This window comes from Manis javanica, chromosome 16 (genome assembly GCF_040802235.1).
Source record: "Manis javanica isolate MJ-LG chromosome 16, MJ_LKY, whole genome shotgun sequence".
Lineage (NCBI taxonomy): Eukaryota > Metazoa > Chordata > Mammalia > Pholidota > Manidae > Manis > Manis javanica.
Window position 1 is genome coordinate 52,001,062 of NC_133171.1, and position 26,232 is coordinate 52,027,293.

The 26,232-nt window shown below is 47.2% G+C and overlaps 1 protein-coding gene across 5 annotated transcripts in view; it reads left to right on the forward strand.

Annotated features, from left to right (window-relative positions):
• BTBD9 (BTB domain containing 9) overlaps window positions 1–26,232 on the forward strand; it is a 504,665-nt gene that overhangs the window by 461,258 nt on the left and 17,175 nt on the right. For all 5 annotated transcript variants that reach the window (XM_073224474.1, XM_073224476.1, XM_073224479.1 and 2 more), the window contains one exon: window positions 16,960–17,038. In XM_073224474.1, coding sequence (XP_073080575.1) covers window positions 16,960–17,038 — 79 coding nt within the window. The remainder of the gene's footprint in view (window positions 1–16,959; window positions 17,039–26,232) is intronic.

Consider the following 26,232-nt stretch of genomic DNA (forward strand, 5'->3'; position numbering starts at 1 on the left):
TGGTGGCTCCTAAGAGTCTGTTTTGCTGCCACCTCAGGTCTGCAGTTCAGGTTAGACAAATATGGTACTGTTTTTCCTAAGCCTGGCACATAGAGGATTCTCAATAAATAGTTGTTGAATGGATAGACGGGGTAAATGGACCGAGCCCGGAAGTCCCTATAAGTCAGAGCAGTGAGACAGCTACGAAATCCAGTTAAACTTTGTGCAAGACCAAAGAACTTACTCCTGGGGTGCCAGAGAAGATAGTGAGACATGTGCCCAGGCTTCAGTTTAGACTGGTGTCAAAGAACTGGGAACTAGGGAGCTCTCTGACAGCTGTTAAACTGGGCTGACTCCACCTGTCTGCTGCATAGAACGCCCTCACTCACTCTGCCTCAATGACTAATGAGGAAGGTGGTCCCATGATGTGCCAGGCTGGGTGCCAGTTGGGAAGTACATGCAGGGCCCAGTTTAAAGGCTAGTGCAATCATGAATTCCCGCCTCACCTGGGCTGCTTTAGATATGATTAAAGAGATGCACGTGGTCCTTGGCCCATTGCAACCACAAGGCAGACAGTGAGCACAGCATGCTCAGAGGGATGACAGGCAGCTGTGGGGTCAGTGCGACAGGCGTGCTCATCAAGAACCGTCAGAGGAATCTTCAGGCTAGTCTGAGGCTCACTCAGGGTCTTTAATACGTGTCACGTCTCAGTGCCACACAGCTTGGAGAGGGTGCCGCTGTCACTGCATAGGCTCAGTTGATAGGGGACAGCCTTTAATATTTCTTCCCTTTTCCAGTCTGTTCCAAAGGTTCACATTTGCCTTCCAGCCCTGCTCCCAGAGGTAGTAAATAAATCCATTCCCCACATACCCTTTCCATTCCTCGTCACCACAGGCTTCTCTCCCTTTCTTGGCTCTGTGCTTTTTTAAATTTAACTTGTGAATTTTTTTCATTTTTATCAAAGTTACACATGGACATAGTTTTAAAAATTAAGTAGAGGCATAAGGCTTATAACAAAAAGTGGCAGTCTCCTGCCTCACTGTTCCGTACATAGGCAAATGCTGTCCTTTTTTCTTTAAAAATTTTTTAACATTTTAAAAAGATAATACATTCAGAGAAAATATGTTTAATGTGGTTTAAAAATTTTAAATGATTGACAATGAAAATTTTTCCTCCCACCCACCTCTTCCTCCAGAAATGATAGTTTATGCATAAACAAATGTGTGTATTTTCCGTTTTTAAATGTTTTTTTTCTATGCCTCAGAGATCTCTAGAGTTTCTCCGTCCCTCCCTCTCTCTCTTCTCTCCCTTTACCTGTCTCTCCAGCTGCAGTCTTATCATAGGGATAGAAATGAACTACAATGTACTTAAGCAATCCCTAGTGATAAGCATTTAGGTTGTTTCTATACTGTTGCTGTCAAACAACATTGCAGTGCAATCCTTATTCCTGCTAAATTCCCATGCTGTGAGCATATTGTAAACTGAAGAGATATTGAGAGGAATTTCTGGCTCTAGGGAGATGTGCATTTAAAATATTGGTCAGTTGGGAGTTTGTCAGGTTATGCTTTCCCCAGCAGCGTGTCAAAGTGCCTGTGTCCCCTTACTTGTCCAGTGCAACATGCGATCAGACTTTCAGGTTTTGAGGGAAACACGTTTATCTCTTTATAGACTGTTATTGTGGTCTATACCTTCATGATTCTGAACTATATGCTTATTCTGCTGTTTTCTAATTCTCTTACCAAAGTTATCTATAGTCTGCCTACTTTGAAAGATAAGGATTGAACTCATTCCACCTTCCCTCTTGCAAATATACTTACGGCCCTCCTCCCACTCTAGTTAAATCACAGTTTTTCTTTGTATTGTTTATCCTTAGCATTAACATGACTATGAAACTGTCCTTCAGAGCTAAGCCATATAGTATGCTGTGGGCACCTTTTTTCTATGATTTATTTTTCCTAGAGTTAAAAATCACTTAATTTTCTAGGTATCTGTCACTCATTAATTTTCTGTGTACTTGTCATTTATTCATCTCCCTGATTTTTGTCAGAGCCGGTATCTTCTAACTCCCAGTGTTGCTTTTGAAAAATCTCATATGGTTCTGCTTCCCACATCTTTGTGTTGATTTCCCCCTGTCTAGAAGCACTTAGATCTTCTGAAGTTTCTCATGCTTTGTTTTCTCATTTATTTTAGTGGCCACCCAGTGTCTTCTTTAACTTAGAAACATATGTCCTTCCTATCTGGGGAATTTCTCATGTTACTTTAACAATTTTATAGCTCATATTTTTCTCTGTTCTTTTTTTCTGAAACATCTACTAATTGGATGGTCGACCTCGTAATTTGGTCCTCTCCTCATTATTTTTTCTAATATTTTCTATCTTGGTCATTTTGTTTAGTGTTCTAGGAAATGTCTTCAACTTAAGTTTATTTCAATTCATAGTTTCAATTTACAAGAGCATTTTCTCATTCTCTGAATATTCCTTTTTTCATATCATTTTATTCTTATGTCAGGAGTGTAGTAAAACTTTTATCTTTCTGATGATAATGTAAGTTCTTTTTTAAAGTTTTATTCTGCTTACTGAATCATACCTATATCTTCTGAGTGTTCTTTCTGCTTTTGGTCTCTCCTTCCTGTTAGTCTTCGGTTACTCTTCACTGGCTGGTCCCCCTTTGAGCGCTGGGCATTGAGGAAGCTGGCTGTACACTTTCTGTGTGGGACAGGTTTCTGGACTTCACTCAAGGCTCTCAGACGGGGACTAAGCAGTTGAGTTGGAGAGCCCTGCCTGCGCATTCAGCACCAGCATATCAGCCATCTTCTGTTTCTTCTCACTGGAACGCTCTTCAGATCTGCATGGCCATTTCCTCCACTGGTGCAGGTCTTAGCTCAGTGTCCCTTTACCAAAGAGAATGTGAAGAAATTTCTGTCTGCTGCCAAGGTGAGAATGTGAAATCCCTGTCTGCTGCCAAGGTGAGGAGGGCTCATCCCCACTGTACAGGAAGGAGGAGAAGGGATCTGTGGAGTCCACCTGCTCCTTTACCGGCCTCCACCCACCTCTTGGCTCAGCCCTCTGAACAGCCCAGTCTTCAGAGGCTGCTGGGGACTCAAGCGCATGAGCCTGTCTAGTGTTCTGTAGTGGGACTCTGCTTGCTTCCTGTGTATTTTCTTTCTGAGGTGTTGACACACAGAGATGGTAATATCTCATCCTTTCTCAGTTTTGTGCTCATATGTGTGTATGTGTTTTGTAACACATATATTTGATATGAAACATATATTAAATGTCTTTACTGCCCTTTTAGTGGTGATTAACTCATGTGTTCAGTTTGCCAACTCAACTGCTTAGTCCCCGTCTGAGAGCCTTGAGTGAAGTCCAGAAACCTGCCCCACACAGAAAGTGTACAGCCAGCTTCCTCAATGCCCAGCGCTCAAAGGGGACCAGCCAGCAAAGATTAACTCATGTGTTCAGTTTGCCATGTTTCACTGCCTGTCTGGTCCTGCCAGATGCGGCCGGCCACCTCCCCAGCGCTCACGAGGTCTGCTACAGAAAGTCCTGACCCTTGCATTCTCATTACAGTGTACGCAACAGAGTCACCCAATTTTCCAGAGCTGAAAAGACCAGGCACCCTTGACAGAGGGACTCAAGAGCAGGCAGGACGAGGCTTAGGGCAGAAAGCCATTCGCAGCCGAGCTCCGCTGTTCCCCTTTCTCCTGTCGCCCTTTGGGCCTGCGCGGTGCCCTCCACCCAGAGGCTCTCACAGGAACGCTGCCCTTACAGATGGCGACTGCACGCTCCCCCCACCCGGCAGCTCTCCTGTCCCCTGCTGGCTTCGCTGGCTTCCCACAAGGACGCAGCCAGCGGCACCGCCTGGCTCCCCGCGCCCGCCGAGGAGCTGACTCTCCCTTTCCTTGAATCTTTGTTTGCCGCTTAGTTAATTCCACCTCTGGCAAATTGTTTCTCACAGAAACACGGGCACCATTTTAATCCCTTTCTTCTCCCTCTTTCTTTTTACTTATTTCAAGAGCTGTTTAAAAGGCAGAAAAGGATAAAAAGTGTTACAACGTTCACTCACATACTCATCCCCAGAATTGACTCTAGTTAATATTTTTCACATACTTTGTCTTTTTTATTTTAATCAAAGAAATAAGATATTCCAGTTAATGTTAAAGCCTCCTTTGTTCCCCATCAACAAACCCAGTCCTCACCCTCGCCATGGAGACAGAGACAACCACTGTCATGAATCCAGCGTGTCACCTTCCAGAATATTTAAGAAATACTTCACAAGCCTGTGTCTTCCTGAGTAGCGTGTACAGTTGTGTGTGTGTGCTTGTGATCATCCTGTACTTGCTTTTTCGTCCAGCCTGTGGTGGTGGTGGTGGGGGGGGCTCTCCGTGCTCATCTGGGTGGAGAGAGGGCAAAGCCCTGAGCACTTCTCTCCTCCGGCTTCCTGTGTGTGAAGGTAAAGCCCCAGGAGTAGCCCAAGTTCCTGTGCTTCCACCACGTGCCACGCACTCTGTTCACTGCCGAATCTGCACAGCCGTTTGGTAAGTGCTGTACTGTGATTTCACGCCGGAACCTGAGCCTGCCTGGGACTGTCATTTGCCTGAGGTCAGCTTGTGATCCACTTGTGTGTGTGATCTCCAGCCCAAAGTCATGACAGCAACACATGAGGGAGGTGTCGTAATCCTCTGGAACCCAGGTGGAGGTAGACAGTCAGTGCCCTAGCCTCTCAATTATTGGAAAGTTCCTCCTTGTGCCCTTGGGTGGAAAAAGCACAAACTAGCAGTAATTAGATCTGGCTTCTGTTGTTGACTCTATACCTGGAGGCTCTGGGATGTTGACAGATGACTTAACCTTCTTTTTCTGCCTCAATGTCCTCGCCTCTGGTACGGGGTTCCAATTGACTGCGTTGGGGACCAGATGAGGCAGATGCTGATCGTGAAGCACTTTGTGAGCCTAGTAGTGCAGGTGGAAGAGGCTTTAGGACACGTCTTGGCCCCCTTTTTCACTCTCCTTATTAACAGACCACCTACCAATATTCCAGCTACACCCCATGATTTTATATGCATTGCACTATTTAATCCTCATTCTTCAAGCATTGGCTTGAGAGATTGTTCTAAATCTTTTGTTTTTTGTTTTCCGGTGTGTTTAATTACTACTATGGCAACAACATCATTTTTTTCCTCCTTTTAAAAATTTTATATACCTAGTTTTCAACCTCATTATGGGTTAAATTGAGTTTTATAGGTGGGCCTGGGACCACAGTAAAAATTTATAGCTGTATTTCTCTGGAAAAATTGCTTCCAAGTGTCAAACAATGAATTACAAGGGAAGTTTTGGAACACCACGGGTCTGTGGGCTGAGACCACTGCACTATTTGCATTCCTTTCTAATTAGTTCATGGGATGATAGCTGATCTCCTCAGAGAGATGACAGACTTTTTAAGGGCAAACACTGCATCTTGCCTGGATTCCCCATAACACCCAGAAGGTGCCAAGCTTAAGCGTGTATTCAGCAAATACTTGTTTAATTCCTCTGAAGTCCAGCTAGCTACCTTTCTGCCTCCAGGAAATGGGTGCTGATGGGAGGGCCTTGGATGCCCCTGGGAAGCTCTCCAGAGGTCAGTAAATCATAGACTGTGAAGCTTGGTGACACACGGGTGAGACCCAGGGCAGCCGTGTCCACCCAGGCACATCCGGCTGGGGGGCAGTTATGGCGGTGCTGAGAGCAGCCGTGCTTTAGGGCCTTGTGTGCTGGGACTGTGCTTGGTGCTTCACAGTCAGCATATCCGAGCCTCACAAAGACCTTGTAGCTGTTTTTCTCCATTTTTATTTATTCTACACATACGACTGAAGCCCAGAGAGGTTAAGCAGTTTGCCTAAGGTCACAGAGATGCTAGAAGTGCATAACTGAGACTCAAACCCAGGCAGCCTGACTCCAGAGCCGTGCTGTCCAGTTCATGAAAGGTTAGGGTTAACACCCGTTGTAGGGCCTGTCACCTCAGTGATCCTCTCAAATGGGAGTATTTGTGTAATAATACAGTGCTGGCATTTCCTTTTGCTTCATGTCACGTGATTTGCATTAAAATCTTGGGCAGTAGGCAAGACAGGTACTTTTCGCGAGTACTCACATACACATCCTACCAGACTCAAACAGTATGAGCCCAAGTAGGCAAATGTCTCTTGAGATTCTTCTATCCAAAGCTGAAGTCTTGATGAGAATTTGCAAACATTCCTTTAGACATCTCTCTTTGAGGATCCATATGTGTGTGTAGATAGATCATTACAATTCAACATGATTGGGCCTCAGTCTAGAAGCATTTCTGTAACCAGCGAGTGGTATTTCTGTCATCACTGGACAAATGGAACCACGCTTGGGAAAGGGCAGTGGTTTGGCCAGTGGAAAGCCAGCAAGTGCTGGGTCAGGACTTCAGTCCTGTGCACGTTCTTCCCTCTCTCTGCTAAGTGCTCCAAGCAAAGGCTGCATGTATTTTTTTTTTTTTTTTTTTTTTTTTGAGAGGGCATCTCTCATATTTATTGATCAAATGGTTGTTAACAACAATAAAATTCAGTATAGGGGGGTCAATGCTCAATGTACAATCATTAATCCATCTCAAGCCTAATTCTCGTCAGTCTGCAATCTTCTGAAGCATAACGAACAAGTTCTTACATGGTGAACGAATTCTTACAGAGTGAATAAATTCTTACATGGTGAACAGTACAAGGGCAGTCATCACAGAAACTTTCGGTTTTGATCATGCAATATGACCTATAAACCATCAGGTCAAATATGAATATTCATTTGATTTTTGTACTTGATTTATATGTTGATCCCACATTTCTCCTATTATTATTATTATTTTTATTTTTAATAAAATGCTGAAGTGGTAGGTAGATGCAAGATAAAGGTAGAAAACATAGTTTAGTGCTGTAAGAAGGCAAATGTAGATGATCAGATGATCAGGTGTGTGCCTATGGACTAAGTATTAATCCAGGCTAGACAAGGGCAGCAAAACATCCACGGATGCAGAAGATTTCTCTCAAAGCAGGGGGGGTGAGGTTCTGAGCCTCACCTCTGTTGATCCCCAAATTCTCACCTGATGGCCCCCCTGCGACTGTGCCTGTCTTAGGTTGTTCCTCCCTTGAGGAATCTTACCCGTCTCTGGCTAACCAGTCATCTTCCGGGGCCATACAGGGAAATGTAAAGTTGGTAAGTGAGAGAGAAGCCATATTGTTTGCAAAGGTTAGCTTTTTACTTCTTTGCAGATTTATGCCCTGTGGCTTCTATGCCCAGCACTTGTCTCGAGGTATCTTTACCACCTGGAGGAATTATGATACTCGGTAAATTCGATATGAGGCACGAATTCTATTTAAAGTTTGTAATTAGGAAGGAAGAAGAAAAGCTATAGATGTAGCATATGAAGGAAACTTGGGAGGATTGATTATTTCTTTGACATATCTTCTTGTATAGTACCTTAAGTATGTATAGGTTTTAAACTACTAACTAATTTGCACACACATATTGACATAATAGGAATACGGTGACATAAACAAAGCAAATCTATAATTACCAGCCATCTCCAGTGAAGCCAAGAAAACCATTTAGGCACCCTAGGCATTTGTGAAAATTTATCTATGATATGATGGATATTTTCCAACTGTACTTGAACCATCAGACAAATTAAAGCAGCCCATTTCTGGGATCTGTTCACATCCCATATGTTCTTTTAACCATAGATAGTCTATAGTCATGAGATTTTGGGGTGCTACAACTTGCACCCCTCCCAACTCCTGGTTGAGTTCCAACAGTACAGATCCAGTCAAATTCGTTGTCTCACTGTATGCACATGCCAGCCTAGACATCTCCCTCCTCCTTCTCATGGCAAGTCCAGGAGATGGTGGGCTGGATGCAGCCACAACCGCAGCATCGTCCGGATCCCTGTGGAGGCTTTTTGATGATCATCCCCCGGCACGAGTCCTCCAGAGAGTGCTGATGCCGGAAGCTCCTCCTCATATCGTATCTTAGTTCATTTTCTGGGTATCCAAGCTAGGCCTTGATCTTCTGCGTAGAAACAAACAGACCCTTTGCCCACACTTTGACATGCCCTCTATACCACTGTGCAGAACTCATTGGAGGTCAGCACACAGTAACTGCTTTTTTTTTTTTTTTTTTTTAATTAAGAGAAAGGAATATTATCAGAAAAGAGTACCTCCATAGCTGATCATCTGACACCCTTTAAGTGATCAACATTAAGGATATTTAAAGCATGCGTTGATCTTTGATTTACCAATAGTTTTATCCTGTTAAGGAGTAATCCCCCTTTTCTTTCTTTCTTTCTTTTTTTTTTTTTTTTTAAATTTTTAATCTACACTTACCTGAAGAATACTATGTTTACTATGCTCTCCCCTATATCAGGTCCCCCCTAACAACCACATTACGGTTACTGTCCATCAGCTTAGCAAAATGTTGTAGAGTCACTACTTGTCCTCTCTGTGTTGTGCAGCCCACCCTCCCCTTTCTCCCTCCCCCCCATGCATGCTAATCTTAATACCCCCCTTCTTCTTCCCCCCCCTTATCCCTCCCTGCCCACCCATCCTCCCCAGTTCCTTTCCCTTTGGTACCTGTTAGTCCATTTTTGGGTTCTGTAATTCTGCTGCTGTTTTGTTCCTTCAGTTTTTCCTTTGTTCCTATACTCCTCAGATGAGTGAAATCATTTGGTATTTCTCTTTCTCCGCTTGGCTTATTTCACTGAGCATAATACTCTCCAGCTCCATCCATGTTGCTGCAAATGGTTGGATTTTTCCACTTCTTATGGCTGAGTAGTATTCCATTGTGTATATGTACCACATCTTCTTTATCCATTCATCTACAGATGGACATTTAGGTTGCTTCCAATTCTTGGCTATTGTAAATAGTGCTGCGATAAACATAGGAGTGCATCTGTCTTTCTCAAACTTGATTGCTGCGTTCTTAGGGTAAATTCCTAGGAGTGGAATTCCTGGGTCAAATGGTAGGTCTGTTTTGAGCATTTTGATGAACCTCCATACTGCTTTCCACAATGGTTGAACTAATTTACATTCCCACCAGCAGTGTAGGAGGGTTCCCCTTTCTCCACAGCCTCGCCAACATTTGTTGTTGTTTGTCTTTTGGATGGCAGCTATCCTTACTGGTGTGAGGTGATACCTCATTGTAGTTTTAATTTGCATTTCTCTGATAATTAGCGATGTGGAGCATCTTTTCATGTGTCTCTTGGCCATCTGTATTTCTTTTTTGGAGAACTGTCTGTTCAGTTCCTCTGCCCATTTTTTAATTGGGTTATTTGTTTTTTGTTTGTTGAGGCGTGTGAGCTCTTTATATATTCTGGACGTCAAGCCTTTATCAGATCTGTCATTTTCAAATATATTCTCCCATACTGTAGGGTTCCTTTTTGTTCTATTGATGGTGTCTTTCGCTGTACAGAAGCTTTTCAGCTTAATGTAGTCCCACTTGCTCATTTTTGCTGTTGTTTTCCTTGCCCGGGGAGATATGTTCAAGAAGAGATCACTCATGTTTATGTCTAAGAGGTTTTTGCCTATGTTTTTTTCCAAGAGTTTAATGGTTTCGTGACTTACATTCAGGTCTTTGATCCATTTTGAGTTTACCTTTGTATATGGGGTTAGACAATGGTCCAGTTTCATTCTCCTACATGTAGCTGTCCAGTTTTGCCAGCACCATCTGTTGAAGAGACTGTCATTTTGCCATTGTATGTCCATGGCTCCTTTATCAAATATTAATTGACCATATATGTTTGGGTTAATTTCTGGGGTCTCTAATCTGTTCCACTGGTCTGTGGCTCTGTTCTTGTGCCAGTACCAAATTGTCTTGATTACTATGGCTTTGTAGTAGAGCTTGAAGTTGGGGAGTGAGATCCCCCCTACTTTATTCTTCTTTTTCAGGATTGCTTTGGCTATTCGGGGTCTTTGGTGTTTCCATATGAATTTTTGAATTATTTGTTCCAATTCATTGAAGAATGTTGCTGGTAATTTGAGAGGGATTGCATCAAATTTGTATATTGCTTTCGGCAGGATGGCCATTTTGACGATATTAATTCTTCCTAGCCATGAGCATGGGATGAGTTTCCATTTATTAGTGTCCCCTTTAATTTCTCTTAAGAGTGACTTGTAGTTTTCAGAGTATAAGTCTTTCACTTCCTTGGTTAGGTTTATTCCTAGGTATTTTATTCTTTTTGATGCAATGGTGAATGGAATTGTTTTCCTGATTTCTCTTTCTATTGATTCGTTGTTAGTGTATAGGAAAGCTACAGATTTCTGTGTGTTGATTTTGTATCCTGCAACTTTGCTGTATTCCGATATCAGTTCTAGTAGTTTTGGAGTGGAGTCTTTAGGGTTTTTTATGTACAGTATCATATCATCTGCAAATAGTGACAGTTTAACTTCTTCTTTACCAATCTGGATTCTTTGTATTTCTTTGTTTTGTCTGATTGCCGTGGCTAGGACCTCCAGTACTATGTTAAATAACAGTGGGGAGAGTGGGCATCCCTGTCTGGTTCCCGATCTCAGTGGAAATGCTTTCAGCTTCTCGCTGTTCAGTATAATGCTGGCTGTGGGTTTATCATATATGGCCTTTATTATGTTGAGGTACTTGCCCTCTATTCCCATTTTGCTGAGAGTTTTTATCATGAATGGATGTTGAATTTTGTCAAATGCTTTTTCAGCATCTATGGAGATGATCATGTGGTTTTTGTCTTTCTTTTTGTTGATGTGGTGGATGATGTTGATGGATTTTCGAATGTTGTACCATCCTTGCATCCCTGGGATGAACCCCACTTGGTCATGGTGTATGATCCTTTTGATATACTGTTGAATTCTGTTTGCTAATATTTTATTGAGTATTTTTGCATCTACGTTCATCAGGGATATTGGTCTGTAATTTTCTTTTTTGGTGGGTCTTTGCCTGGTTTTGGTATTAGGGTGATGTTGGCTTCATAGAATGAGTTTGGGAGTATTCCCTCTTCTTCTATTTTGTGGAACACTTTAAGGAGAATGGGTATTATGTCTTCTCTGTGTGTCTGATAAAATTCCGAGGTAAATCCGTCCGGCCCCGGGGTTTTGTTCTTGGGTAGTTTTTTGATTACTGTTTCAATTTCTTTGCTTGTAATTGGTTTGTTTAACTTTTGTGTTTCTTCCTTGGTCAGTCTTGGGAGGTTGTATTTTTCTAGGAAGTTGTCCATTTCTTCTAGGTTTTCCAGCTTGTTGGCATATAGGTTTTCATAGTAGTCTTTAATAATTCTTTGTATTTCTGTGGAGTCTGTCGTGATTTTTCCATTCTCATTTCTGATTATGTTGATTTGTGTTGACTCTCTTTTTCTCTTAATAAGTTGGGCTAGAGGCTTATCTATTTTGTTTATTTTCTCAAAGAACCAGCTCTTGGTTTCGTTGATTTTTGCTATTGTTTTATTCTTCTCAATTTTGTTTATTTCTTCTCTGATCTTTATTATGTCCCTCCTTCTGCTGACTTTAGGCCTCATTTGTTCTTCTTTTTCCAGTTTTAATAATTGTGATGTTAGACTATTCATTTGGGATTGTTCTTCCTTCTTCAAGTGTGCCTGGATTGCTATATACTTTCCTCTTAAGACTGCTTTCGCTGCATCCCACAGAAGTTGGGGCTTAGTGTTGTTGTTGTCATTTGTTTCTATATATTCCTTGATCTCTATTTTGATTTGTTCATTGATCCATTGATTATTTAGTAGCATGTTGTTAAGCCTCCATGTGTTTGTGAGCCTTTTTGTTTTCTTTGTAGAATTTATTTCTACTTTCATACCTTTGTGGTCTGAAAAATTGGTTGGTAGAATTTCAATATTGTGGAATTTACTGAGGCTCTTTTTGTGAGCTAGTATGTGGTCTATTCTAGAGAATGTTCCATGTGCACTTGAGAAGAATGTATATCCTGTTGCTTTTGGATGTAAAGTTCTATAGATGTCTATTAGGTCCATCTGTTCTAGTGTGTTGTTCAGTGCCTGTGTGTCTTTACTTATTTTCTGCCCGGTGGATCTATCCTTTGGGGTGAGTGGTGTGTTGAAGTCTCCTACAATGAATGCATTGCAGTCTATTTCCCTCTTTAGTTCTGTTAGTATTTGCTTCACATATGCTGGTGCTCCTGTATTGGGTGCATATATATTTAGAATGGTTATATCCTCTTGTTGGACTAAGCCCTTTATCATTATGTAGTGGCCTTCTTTATCTCTTGTTACTTTCTTTGTTTTGAAGTCTATTTTGTCTGATATTAGTACTGCAACCCCTGCTTTCTTCTCACTGTTGTTTGCCTGAAATATGTTTTTCCATCCCTTGACTTTTAGTCTATGCTTATCTTTGGGTTTAAGGTGAGTTTCTTGTAAGCAGCATATAGATGGGTCTTGCTTTTTTATCCATTCTATTACTCTATGTCTTTTGATTGGTGCATTAAGTCCATTTACATTTAGGGTGACTATTGAAAGATATGTACTTATTGCCATTGCAGGCTTTAGATTCGTGGTTACCAAAGGTTCAAGGTTAGCTTCTTTAGTATCTTACTGCCTAACTTAGCTCGCTTATTGAGCTGTTATATACACTGTCTGGAGAGTCTTTTCTTCTCTCCCTTCTTATTCCTCCTCCTCCCTTCTTCATATGTTGTGTGTTTTGTTCTGTGCTCTTTTTAGGGGTGCTCCCATCTAGAGCAGTCCCTGTAGGATGCCCTGTAGAGGTGGTTTGTGGGAAGCAAATTCCCTCAGCTTTTGCTTGTCTGGGAATTGTTTGATCCCACCATCATATTTAAATGATAGTCGTGCTGGATACAGTATCCTTGGTTCAAGGCCCTTCTGTTTCATTGCATTAAGTATATCATGCCATTCTCTTCTGGCCTGTAGGGTTTCTGTTGAGAAGTCTGATGTTAGCCTGATTGGTTTTCCTTTATAGGTGACCTTTTTCTCTCTAGCTGCCTTTAAAACTCTTTCCTTGTCCTTGATCCTTGCCATTTTAATTATTATGTGTCTTGGTGTTGTCCTCCTTGGATCCTTTCTGTTGGGGGTTCTGTATAATTCCATGGTCTGTTCGATTATTTCCTCCCCCAGTTTGGGGAAGTTTTCAGCAATTATTTCTTCAAAGACCCTTTCTATCCCTTTTCCTCTTTCTTCCTCTTCTGGTATCCCTATAATACGAATGTTTTTCCTTTTGTATTGGTCACATATTTCTCTTAGTGTTGTTTCATTCCTGGAGATCCTTTTATCTCTCTCTATGTCAGCTTCTATACGTTCCTGTTCTCTGGCTTCTATTCCTTCAATGGCCTCTTGCATCTTATCCATTCTACTTATAAATCCTTCCAGGGATTGTTTCACTTCTGTGATCTCTTTCCTGACATCTGTGATCTCCTTCCGGACTTCATCCCACTGCTCTTGCATTTTTCTCTGCATCTCATCCCACTGCTCTTGCATTTTTCTCTGCATCTCATCCCATTGCTCTTGCATTTTTTTCTGCATCTCTGTCAGCATGTTCATGATTTTTATTTTGAATTCTTTTTCAGGAGGACTAGTTAGGTCTGTCTCCTTCTCAGGTGTTGTCTCTGTGATCTTTGTCTGCCTGTAGTTTTGCCTTTTCATGGTGATAGAGATAGTCTGCAGAGCTGGTACAAGTGACCGCTGGAAGAGCTTCCCTTCTTGTTGGTTTGTAGCCTTTTCCTGGGAGAATAGCGACCTCTAGTGGCTTGTGCTGGGCAGCTGTGCGCAGACAGGGCTTCTGCTTCCTGCCCAGTTGCTTTGGGGTTTATCTCCACTGTTGCTGTGGGCTTGGCCTGGCTGGGGCTGTTCCTCCAAAATGGTGGAGCCCCGTTAGAGGGGGAGCAGCCAGGAGACTATTTATCTCCGTAAGGGGCCTCTGTGCTCCCTGCTGCCCAGGGGGTTAGAGTGCCCAGAGATCCCCAGATTCCCTGCTTCTGGTCTAAGTGACCTGTCCTGCCCCTTTAAGATTTCCAAAAAGCACTCTCCAAACCAAAACAACAACAGCAACAATGAGAGAGGGAACAGAAAGGAAAAAAAAAAGAAAAAACACGCGATTTTTTTTTTTTTCCTCAGGTGCCGGTCCTAGGCACCCGCGCACTGGTCCTGCTGCCCTGTCTCCCTAGCACCAGGGTCCCTGTCCTTTCAAGGCTTCCAAAAAGCACCCACCCACCGGTCCCGCAGGGAAGGAACGCTCAATATTCTTTGTCCTCAGGCACTGGTCCCACGCACCCGCTCACCAGTCCTGCCGCCCTGCCTCCCTAGCACCGGGGTCCCTGTCCCTTCAAGGCTTCCAAAAAGCACTTGGCAAAAAGAGAGAAAAAAAAGGGGAAAAACGCGCGATTTCTTCCGTCCTCAGGTGCTGGTCTCAGGCACCCACCCACCGGTCCCACAGGGAAAAATGCGGGATATTCTTTGTCCTCAGGTGCCGGTCCCAGGCACCCGCTCACCAGTCCCGCCGCCCTGCCTCCCTAGCACCGGGGTCCCTGTCCCTTTTAGGCTTCCAAAAAGCACTCGCAGAAAAGAGAAAAAAAAAAGGGGAAAAACGCGCGATTTCCTCTGTCCTCAAGTGCCGGTCTCAGGCACCCGCCCACCGGTCCCGCAGGGAAAAACGGGGGATATTCTTTGTCCTCAGGCGCCGGTCCCAGCCACCCGCTCACCAGTCCCGCCACCGTGCCTCCCTAGCACTGGGGTCCCCGTCCCTTCAAGGCTTCCAAAAAGCGCTTGCCAAAAAGAGAAAAAAAAAAAGGGGAAAAACGCGCGACCTCCTCCGTCCTCAGGCACCGGTCTCAGGCACCCGCCCCCAGGTCTCGCAGGGAGAAACGCGGGATATTCTTTGTCCTCCGGCGCTGTTCCCAGGCACCTCCTCACCGGTCCCGCCACCCTGCCTCCCCAGCAACGGGGGCCCGTCCCTCTAAGGCTTCCAAAAAGCGCTCGCCAAAAAAAAAAAACTGCTCCGGTTTCTCTCCACCCGCCGGGAGCCGGGGGGAGGGGCGCTCGGGTCCCGCCGGGCTGGGGCTTGTATCTTACCCCCTTCACAAGGCGCTGGGTTCTTGCAGGTGTGGATGTGGTCTGGATGTTGTCCTGTGTCCTGTGGTCTCTATTTTAGGAAGATTTTTCTTTGTTATATTTTCATAGCTCTATGTGTTTTTGGGAGGAGATTTCCACTGCTCTACTCACGCCGCCATCTTGGCTCCCCCCGCCTGCATGTATTTTTTGACACTTGTTGCTTCTGTCCAGCGCTTGAAGAGTTTTTGTGATGGTCATGGGAATAGAAAGCTAAGAACAAAATCTTTAAGCTAAGAAGAACAAAGTCCCCTCCCTTCCCAGCCCCTCTCCACCCCAGCCCTTTTTGTGAAATTGTCTTGAACCTAATGGTTGTCCCCTGTGTTATCACTTGTCCTGGTTGTTTCCCTTGCTGGGACGGGTGGTCTGAGAAGCAGGTGATGGGCCAGCTGTGGTGTGTGCTCTAGCTTCCTTCCGGCATGGGGATGGGATTCTCATGCTCCACGCAGTGTGGACCGTCACTTCCCCTGATCTGCTGGAGGAAGGACGTGAGGCTGCCATCCATTGCACAGCTCAGCTTGGACGGACAGTGAGGCCTGTGAAGCTGAGGCCCAGTGTGAAGCCCCCCCAGGGCCTCCCTCACAGGCCTGCCCAGCCCGCAGGCTGCATCCCACCCAGCAGACTCCCCAGGAGAGCCGCATGGGTCTGGGACAAAACAGCTCCCTGCTGAGAAAAAGGGGCGAGAGTGCCCGCTCTGCGGATGGTCGGGCGGCACCACCTTCATGTGTGAATGATAGCATTTTTACAAAGAGTGATTTTTCTTATGCTGTTTTCAGAAAACTGCTTTCAGAGGCACAGACTTTGCACACAGGATGGTAATGACTTTTTAATGACCTTAAGGGGCCTGGTGTCCAGGCAGCAGTGAATCAGTCACAGTGGGAGGCTCAGAGTGAGGGAGAAGACGGAACACCTGAAACCAAAGGGGGAAAAACAAACCGCAAATGCATATATTGTCTTTGGTAGCATTGCTTGGTAATTAGACAATTACAGGAAACAGCTTCCCAGCAGCTGGCATTTCCACTGTGTGAGCGGAGGAGGGATGGCAACAACTGTGAACTCCTCACATTTATTATAGAAAATATTATTGGAGTTTACAGTCGTGGGTGCCTGCACGCCTCCGGTGCATTCTGATGAGCAGTGAGCAGGAAACCAGGGCAGAGCACCTCCTCTCCCGGTCTGTTCAGGGCCTGTGCCAGCAGGCTTCAGATGAGCTGGCTTTTGAGCCCACCAGAGACTGGCCTGTCCTGAGAATAGACCATCAGGGGGAAGCATTTGGAAGCAGCAGGAAAGGGTGGGGTGGCAGCCTGTGCAGAACTGCCTCTTCCTCCTCGGGTGCTGTCACTTGCACGGGGAGGAGGGTTCCGACCGAAGAGCCTGGGTATGCTGCAATGAGTGTACCCCGCTTTTCTAACTACAGGGCTGGAGCCCTGTAGCCCTCCCCTTGCCCTGCCCTGCCCAACCCACATTTCTGCCCTGATTCAGAGCACTCCTCCCAGAGCACCCCCAGCAGAGTCACTTTGCCCTTCAGACGCACCTCTGTTCAGTCAACAGCCCTTGGAGATAGGCCCTGTTCACTGGTGAGAAAATGTATTTTATGACCACCTGCCACCCTTGCTCACTGTTCTGTTTGGCCACACTCTTGTCACAATGTGATCTTGGCCTGCACTTTGTGCTTGGTTACAGAGAGCTGTCTAAGAGTCCCAAGTCACATGCACGCAGGAGCACTGTCTGACAAGATGTGACGCTCTCTGGGCCTACCTGCCAGGGCGCGGCTTACCTGCTGTCTCCGTACCTGGAGCTATCCTCGCCCCCAAGCCTCCCCCGTCAGTGTGACCGGCTCCTTCAGGGGCAGGGTAACTATCCCGTCTAACCAGGCAAACTGTGCTCCCTTCACAGGTCCTGGCAGTCAGTGACTTTTGAAAGGCAGCCTGCCTCCTTCATCCGAATCGTTGGAACGCACAACACAGCAAATGAGGTAAGGGACCCCCTCCGTGGGGGATGCTGTGATAGTTCATGAGGTGCAGGTAAGGGACCCCTTCCGTGGGGGATACTGTGATAGTTCATGAGGTGCAGGTAAGGGACCCCCTCCGTGGGGGATACTGTGATAGTTCATGAGGTGCAGGTAAGGGACCCCTTCCGTGGGGGATGCTGTGATAGTTCATGAGGTGCAGGTAAGGGACCCCCTCCGTGGGGGATGCTGTGATAGTTCATGAGGTGCAGGTAAGGGACCCCTTCCGTGGGGGATGCTGTGATAGTTCATGAGGTGCAGGTAAGGGACCCCCTCCATGGGGGATGCTGTGATAGTTCATGAGGTGCAGGTAAGGGGCCCCCTCCATGGGGGGTGCTGTGATAGTTCTTGAGGTGCAGGTAAGGGACCCCTTCCGTGGGGGATGCTGTGATAGTTCATGAGGTGCAGGTAAGGGACCCCTTCCGTGGGGGATGCTGTGATAGTTCATGAGGTGCAGGTAAGGGGCCCCCTCCATGGGGGGTGCTGTGATAGTTCTTGAGGTGCAGGTAAGGGACCCCTTCCGTGGGGGGTGCTGTGATAGTTCTTGAGGTGCAGGTAGGTGCCACATCCGAACTGAAGTGGAACTGTCTGTTCTTCCTGCTAATGGCCTGTTGTTCAGATAGCTTGGTACAGAAGAAAATCCTGCTCTTGCACAGTGGGGATATCATGATCATTTCTGGATGTTCTTCATTAGCAAATGAAAGCCAACTCCTATGGCTTTGCTTACCTCCCAGCCTCTCAGCGGAATCGGCAGTCACAGAGACCTTGAGGTGTCAAACACCCTGTCCTCCGCCCTCCCAGACAACAGCTATTTCCAAGGTCCCTTGGCCCTCTGAGCATGGTGTTTAAGGAACCCCTGTGCCCCTGCCCCACAGGGACTGCCATGGCACACAGTTGCTAGATGCCTCTGTCCACTTGGTCCTGTGCTGGGCTGCACATAACTGTTTATAACTGAGCCTCTTCTTTCCATACTTCTCCTCCTGGCTGCCTTGGCCAGAATCCCGGGGGCCGGCAGTCACTCCTGTGGACCATGCTGTTTGCAGATGTCCCTTCACCTGTGGGTTGTGCGGAGCAGGTTTTCCCCCATTTTGGAGCCCATGGCCAGGGCAGCAGGCAGGTGTGGTGCCTGGGCCTCACATTGCCATGCTGTTTTCTCTGGAATGAAATGGCTCCAGAGAAATATACTGGGTTCTTCTGTGTCAGTAAAGGGAAGACAGTGCCCACAGTAGAGAAACCAGGGCACCTGAGTATGGGGAAGGGCCCCATTAATAACTGCAGTAGGACAGCAAGTGTAAACCAGGACTGAGCCTGGACTGGTGTCCCTGCAAATGTATAGATTCCCATGGGGTTCCCAGAGGCACCTCAAGATGCACTCACACCATTTCAGGTGAGAATAGTGTCTATTTCAATTTTGAAAGTTTAAAAAAATCAACCTGAAACTTAATTGCTTACCTTTTCTGTTCTCCATGAGTACTGAGTAAGCTCTGGTGGTGAGAGGCTGTGTCGAGCAGATGGCTGTGCTATTGAGCTAGTCTGCTTGGCTTTTATGCAGTCATATGTGTTCAGTGTGTACCTCTGAAGGGCCACTGGCAGAGGAATCATAAGGAACAGTAAGGTTGGAACTCAAGAGGTAAGTGAAAGGCATAAAAGTAGTGCCAGTTCTGTAATTTCACCTTAACATGGTTTTTCTCAGGTCCTTCCAGGACTGACTTCAAGGGCATGTGACCAGGACAGTTGCATGGGGCTCCATACCCAGAAGGGGGCTTTGTGTTTGGAGATTAATGCTGTCCAGCACCACCTTGAAATTCTTAGTAATTTACCTTTGAATAAGAGAAGCCCCACAGGACACTGGAGCATATACCAGGGGCTTGACATTTTTGTTCCCATACCGGCCTCTGCCCCTTCTCAGCCACTCACTCCCTCACCCCTGCTGCCCAGCGCCCCTGTGCTCCTCAGCCTGCCCCCAGACCACTGCCATCCTCCCTCCCAGTGGTGGCCCCAGTGTGTGTGCAGCGGAAGTCAGGGGCTGGTGTGGATCCTGCCTGAGAGTCAGAGTAGGACCCTGGGCGCTGGTGGGGGTCTAACCACGCTTAAGGAGCTCGCCTGTGCCCAGAGAGTACAACATTAAATAGCAGATGAAAGCCCCAAGACAGGTCAAGGGATAGACTTTGGGAGAAAAGGAAAAGCTTTTTCTTGCTTTTTGCACAAGAGGCTCTGCATTTTCATTTTACCCTGAGCCCTGCACGTCACACAGCTGGTCCCGGTTCGTGCATTGTGTTTTGTCAGATCAGAATTCTCCAAGAGCACATCAAGGTGTTCCTGGTCCTTCAGAGTGTTTTAAAAAGTGAAAATATTGTGATGATGTATATTCATTTTGCCCTTTTTATTTATTTAGAGTAAAAATGATACACACTCAGAATGTTTTTCTTGCAGAGAAGAGCCTGAAACTTGTTCTCTTACCTCTTCACTTCAAAACAAGCTTGAAAATTATAAATGAACCTGTTGATAATTTCAAAGCACAAAATTAAAGAATTCTAAACATCGGGTCATAAAAGCACTTTTTCCTCTTTTTGATGATGTCGCAAAAGTAAATATGAATCTGCATTTTAATATATATTTGAGCCCCAAATCAAACGTATTTGATTCAATTTTGCCAATCAATCCCAGTTTTTCTCACTATTTAAATTTATATTAATATGTATTTTTTACTTACTACATTGGAAAATAATTGAAATTTATCTTTCATAGTTTAGCTAAAATACAATATTTTTCATTTATAGCCACTTGTTTTTTATATAAGGCATCCCACCACCACCACCAAAAAAGATCAATTTTTTCTTTAACTTCTATGTGGGACTCTGCAAATTTGTATCATGACAGGAGGGATTCTGAAGTCAGAGAGGCTGGGCGGCGCTGGAGTGAGTCTGACCAGGTCTTCCAGCTCTCAGCCCAGCCCGTCACCCCAGTGGCTAGGTGAAGAATAGTTTCCCATTACAGAGCTCAAGGTGGGAGTGCAAGCTCCTCTTTTCCTGCTCTGTGCCGAGGGGCCCCAACCCCTTTGCTACCCTACTTGGAGACTAGACCAGGCAGTTTAAAAGGGTTGACTACTAAGGCACCAGGTAACTGGTGATCTATCCCACTTGGCTAATGAGCAGCTCTCTCAGATACTTCACTGAGTCAGTTATTGATCAGGGAAAAGCTTCCATGTAGTGTTGTCAACTGGGAATCATCTTAAATCGTAAACTACATAATGAACAGGATCGTAAGGCAAGATCCATAAACTGTCATACTGAGAGAACAAAAGCACAAAAAAAAAAGAAATTTCACTGGGCATCAAGAATATAGCAAACCCTCAAAGAGATCGTCTTCACAGCAGCATACCGAGTTCTGGGACCTCATTCGGAAAAAGTAGCGTCACCTGTCCTGGAGGGCAGCGGTAGAGTGTCGAGCTCAGTGTGGCAGGCTTGGAAGCAGGAGGGCCAGGGGTCGCACTAAGGGAGGGGCTGACGTGGGCTAGGCAGGCAGGACTCCAGGGAGAGGTAGCGCTCACGGGAAACAGGGCGGCACCAACAGCTGGGAAAGGACGTGGGGCAGTCAGGAAACCAGGGTGGGCGGGGGTCCTGGGCAGCCCTGATCCGCAGTCCCAGGGGAGCCAAACCATGCCCCCAGGAGAGTGGGGCCTGGCACCTCTTTCTCCTGGTGGAGAGCAGGGTGGCATGGAGGCAGGGTTTCCTCAGTCTGTCATTACCTGTTTGCCAAGTGGTATCAGTGGCCTTCGTTTCCGTGGAGCCAGGACCGTTACATACTGAATGTTACCAGCCCAAAACCTTGTGCTACTTGGAAGCACAGATGGAATGGTTTTTAACTTGGGAAGGAAACACTGTGTGGTTAACAGAAAGGGAAATGTGGGTGCGTAAGCTCTTCACCACATCTCCCAGGTAAGGATGTTTCCTATGGGTGCTACGCCATCCGGAGAGACTTGTGCAGAGATGGGGGTGGTGGGGAAAGTGCAGTGTGGAGGCTCCTGTGAACTGAAGGGCATTCAGAGGCGGTGGTGGGTGGGCTGCTTTGGGGGGAAGCGGCCTGCACTGATTGGACGTGGCCAGAGCTGCTGGCACCTGTGCCACTAGGGCTGCTACCGGACTAGCAGAGGCCTCTGTGCTGAACAGGTTGGGACTTCTTGCCTGAGGTGGGCATGCATCTGTCTTGCCCCAATTGGCCAGGCCTCCCCACATGCAAGGCTCCCCGTTCGTCTGCTGTGTGTTCACTTGCCCCACTTCCTGCTGTCCTTGTGGCTCTCAGGTGCCAGCAGCCTCTACGGTCTGTGGAGGTTCAGATGTCTTGATCGCTTGTTGTGGCGCACTTCTGCCTTCCTGCGGCATTTCATCCTCTCCTCTGGGAAGTGTGTGTCTGCTGCTGGTGTCTGCCTCTCATCTTCCTTTGTGAGCACCACAGCGATGAATTCGTTTAGTTTTTTAGCTCCGTTTATGACTTCTGTCAGCCCTAATGCTTACCTTAAAGACTCCACCGCTTCCTTCAGTGGCCTCCTGCCCCATATGTACTTGGCACCGTCCTGTCACTTACCTTAACTTGGCCAAGCATTGTCCTTCTGCCTCGCACCAGCGTGGGATCTGTCGGGCTCCGCCCTGTGATCTCCCAGTGCTGGCCGGGCTCACGCGCCTCACGCTGCTGTCTTTGCCCTTTTGCGCGCCCTCCCCTGCCCGCTCCCCAGGGCTCCTTTGTCTTCCTCTCCCGCCAGCACTAGATGGCAGGCACCCGTCAGCTTGTCTGTCAGTGCGCCCACCGCCCGTCCCACCCTGCTTACGGGGTCTTAGGGTCTCGTTCATCTGAGTCTCGCCAGTGCCTGTAGCCCTAAAGGTCCTCCTCGCCGTTCCCTCAGTGGCCGGCCTAGCAGGTGTGGGCTCATCCAGCATGGGCGCCCCCTGCGCCGACCGCGGATCGACTCTGAGTTACTCAGGGGGCTGACTTTGCTACCCTTTCTAAGTCTCTCTTGTCTGAAAAAGGTGGGAAACTGGGTCTGGTTGATGACACCACACATGTCACGGTGGGTCTGAAGTTTCAGTTCGTGACTGTGCCGCAGAGACACGTGCCTCTCAAGGACGCCTTCATTTTCCTTCCATTAATCATCATGGCAAAGTAACAAAGGCACAGACCTGCATCCATCAAGAGAGGAGGCCGGGTCCGAATGAGATGTGTCTGTGTACCTATGAAAGTCAGTGTATTAAAAGAAGTAAGAAGTTGTTCCTGTTTCTTTTCATCGCTCTTACGGAAACTTGGTTTTGAGAGCAAGTTCTGGAGTGGTTTTCAGTCGGCAGAGAGCTTGGGAGCACAGGCAGCCTCTGGGGCTTACGAAGGACTGTAGGAAAGCTGATGCTGTACAATATGGAAAGACTGGGCTCCTGCTCACAGGAAACCACGTGAAAGTCACGCCACGTCAGTGACAGCAACTGAGGATGGGGTTGACAGCCTGCAGGCTGCACACAGGCGTCCATTTCACTCACTGAATTCACATAGCTGAGGAGGAAGACGGGCTCGTCTTCATCTTTGTAGCCTGGCCAGCGGGCATGGGCCTGGCGCATGGAAGCTTAGAGTACCTATTGGCTGGCTGAGGGAATGGATCACCCCATCTGTCCGTCTCTCTGCCTGCCCTGCAAGCCAGCCAAGTAAAGCAAAGGGCTTACTGCAACAGCTTCAGCACCCAGAGACCACGGCATTCCTGTTAGTCATGCTGAGAGGCTTCTTAAAACAGAGACTTTTAAAAATGGAAAAGCATGCATGCCAGATAGCTCAGCATCTCCTAGTTTAAGACCCTTGTAATGATCATTATTATAAATTGTAATAGCAGCTAGTATTTACTGAGCACTTAACATGTGCCAGGCCCTATTCCAAGCCCCTTATGTTTATTACACTATCTAAACCTCATATGTGAAGTGGGTTCTGCTCTCACCCACATTTTAAACATGAGGAAGCTCAATGCCAAATGCTGGTAGAGATGGGGAGCCACAGGCAGTTCTCGTCTAAGGGGACTATAAGCCGATAAAGCCACTTTAGAGCACAGTTTGGTAGGATCTGTTGAAGTTGAGTATGTGCACACCTACCCTGTGGCTGCGCACTTTTGCATCTATACATATTCTCTAAGAAAATCTTATTCAAGTTCAGGAATGAGGATGTCATGGTAGCAGCATTCATACCAGACCCAAGTGGAATGTCACCCGACCAGCCATCCTCAGGAGAACGGGCAAGCAGGCCTGATGTGTCCCCTGTCGGGCTGCGGTGCAACAGCAGAAGGAAAGCAGCCAGACACGGAAGAATGCACACAGTAGGACTCTGCGCAGATGAATGTCAAAAGCAGGCAAAACTAAGCTGTACCATTTAAGGATGCCTACACAGCTGGTAAAACTATTTTTTTAAAGAACATTCATGATTATTATTAAAGCCAGAATTTTGGTTTCCTTGGCGTGGAGAGGCTTGGACCAGGGCAAGGGCCACGTGGAAGGATGCTGGGCACCAGCAGTGTTTCTGGTTCTGGACCTGAGTGGGGTTTATTCAACAAGCTATACATTTGCATTTTATGCAATTGTAATGCATGGTTCTTACAATAACAAAGTTTTGTTTCCTTTAGCAAAAAGGAAAATGTGATGAGGAGACTGAAGCTGAGCGATATTAAGAAATTCATACAAGGTCACCCTGCTGGTGAGTGGCAGAGCCAGGATTTGATTCCAGGCAGTCTGGCTCTTAACATCCAGACTGCTCCACCTCACATAAAAGACATAATAAGTACAAAAGCTACAGAAATGAGCCCAGCTCTGACCTGGCTCAGTTATCCAAGTCAGATGCTAGTGAGCAGATGGTTCAGGCAGGCACGCTTCATGCAGTGGCCATGCTAGAGCTAGGAGAGAAACCAAGGCACAGCCCTGCGTTAGGGGTATCGCAGCTTCGCTGCCTACAGAACCAGCCCACACAAAGGCGCCTTAGCTCCCAGGGCACTGCTGGCAGACCCCCAGTGGCAGGAAGGGAAGAGCCGTGGAGTGAACCGAAGCAGCAGCTGCTGATGTGGGCGGACGCAGGGGCTGGGTTCTGAGGTGGGGTTTTCCTTATCTATAAAATGGATCGAATGATCCTGGCCCTTTGGGATTGGAAAGACATGAGTGAGTTTGGGTCGTGGAGGGTTTTGCAGGGCAGGGGTTCGCAGATCCCTCTGCACGCGCGCTCAGTGCTCGCGTGGGGGGAATACTAATGAGCTCATGAGCTTGCCGCAGGAGGGTCCATGCCAGCAGGATGGGAAGTCTGCGAGTGGCTGCTTGAGCTGCCCTCCAGGACCTCCCAGCAAGGAGCCCGGAGTGAGGCAGAATTTATTTACAGGCCTCCATCAGGCCGATGAGTGGCTGTGGGCTCTCAGTGCTGTCCTTGTTCCCATGGCAACATGTGGCTCTAGTGAAGGAAAAACAGAAACAGGCACATGGACTCTGTTAAAAAAAAATGCTCCTTCCTGGCCTGGTGATAATTATTTCCCAGACCTCCCCACTGGATCCAATCACAGCCTCTGCAGCTCCCCAAGGATTTTCCCCGCAGCAGCCTCTAGTGCATGTCCTCCGGGCCCCAAAGGCACATCTCCAAGCAGTCATGGCTGGCTCCCAAGGCCACGGCTCCCCGTCGGTCACACCAGAAATGAAGCAAACACTCTGATGGCAGAGACTCAGAAAGACAGGGAGGAAATGGACAGGCAAGCCTGTCCTTGGAGAGCTCAGGACCTGCAGAGACCCGGCTCTGGCCCTCCAGCTCCCATTTGCACCAGGCAGAGAGAAACCATCCGGGGCTGTTGCACGGCAGTGATGGGGCAGGGAGGGGTGCTCACAGATACAACCTGCTTGGGAATGGAAATAACCACAGCAGACCAGCTTTCAGGTGGCACCTGGGTACTCTGTGTGGTGCGTGCAGGGCACAGGTGGCACTTGCAGGGGCAGGCCTCCATGTGAGCCAGAGAGAAGAGAAGCCCTGGAGCAGTGGGACCCCGCACAGGACATCATGCGAGCCTGGAGCATGTGGATTGGAGAGTCCCCGCAGAGGCTCTGTCTGCGCCCCCACTGCGTTGCGGTTCTGAGGCAGAGACATGTCATGGCATCTGCATGTCCCAGCGCACAGCAGCCCCTCCATGACAACAAGCGGGGACCCTCACTGCCCGTGTTAGAGGGAACTCAGCTCTCAGGAACCACCTGGGACAGCCCGGGTGTTAGGAGCGAGGTGGGACTGATGGTGGCGTCGTAGTGCCCAACACCTCGGGGAGAGGCTGAGATGGCTCTGAGACCGTCTGCAAGCAGTCTGCCACGAGAAAGCACTGACAGGCTGCAGGGTGGGTAAAGAGCCATCCACACACACATGCAGGGTTTAAGGATGTCACATGCGGATAATCGATGGAGGCCAGGTGCCTCAGAGGAGTCAGACTAAGGAGAAGGAGGAGTGCAGGGACCAGGTGGAAGCTCTGAAAACAGTCATAACACAGGGGCGGGGGGCTGGGAACTGAGCCAAGACAGAGAGGAGTGGGTGTGAGGAAGGGAGGGCGTTGCTGAGTGTGGACCACGGGGTCCCCGCGCTGGTGCCAGCCTCGCCCCAACAGGCTTTGTGCGCCCCAGCAAGTCCCTTCACTTCCCTGGCTCTGTCTTTACAGCCAGGTTTAGAGAACTAGATCTTAAAAAGTTTCCTTCCAGTGAGACAGAAAAAGAACAGAAAACTATTTAATTTGCCACATAATTATAAAAGAAGACTTTTTATAGGCATCTTTATAAATAAATATCTATTACAAAATATTTTATTGGGAAAAGAGAAGGAAAGGGACACAGTGGGAAAGTGGAACAGAGGAAAAGCATGTTCCAAACACCCACAGTCCTCAGGCCTACTGCCCTGGGCAGCAGTGACTCTGCGCCTGACAACTGGCCCAGGAGAGGGCGCCCGCAGACCCTGAGCAGGTGAGGCCCAGGAGCTGCCAGGCAGCGCGACAGATAGACAGCCACCGTGTGAGAAGGATCTCAGTGTCCCTCTGCTGAGCTAGCAGTTAGGAGTGAGGCCTGAAATCTCCATGCAGCTGGAGCCCTTGGGGAGACGAAACAGACACACTTCACCTGGACAAAGTGAAGAACTGCCCA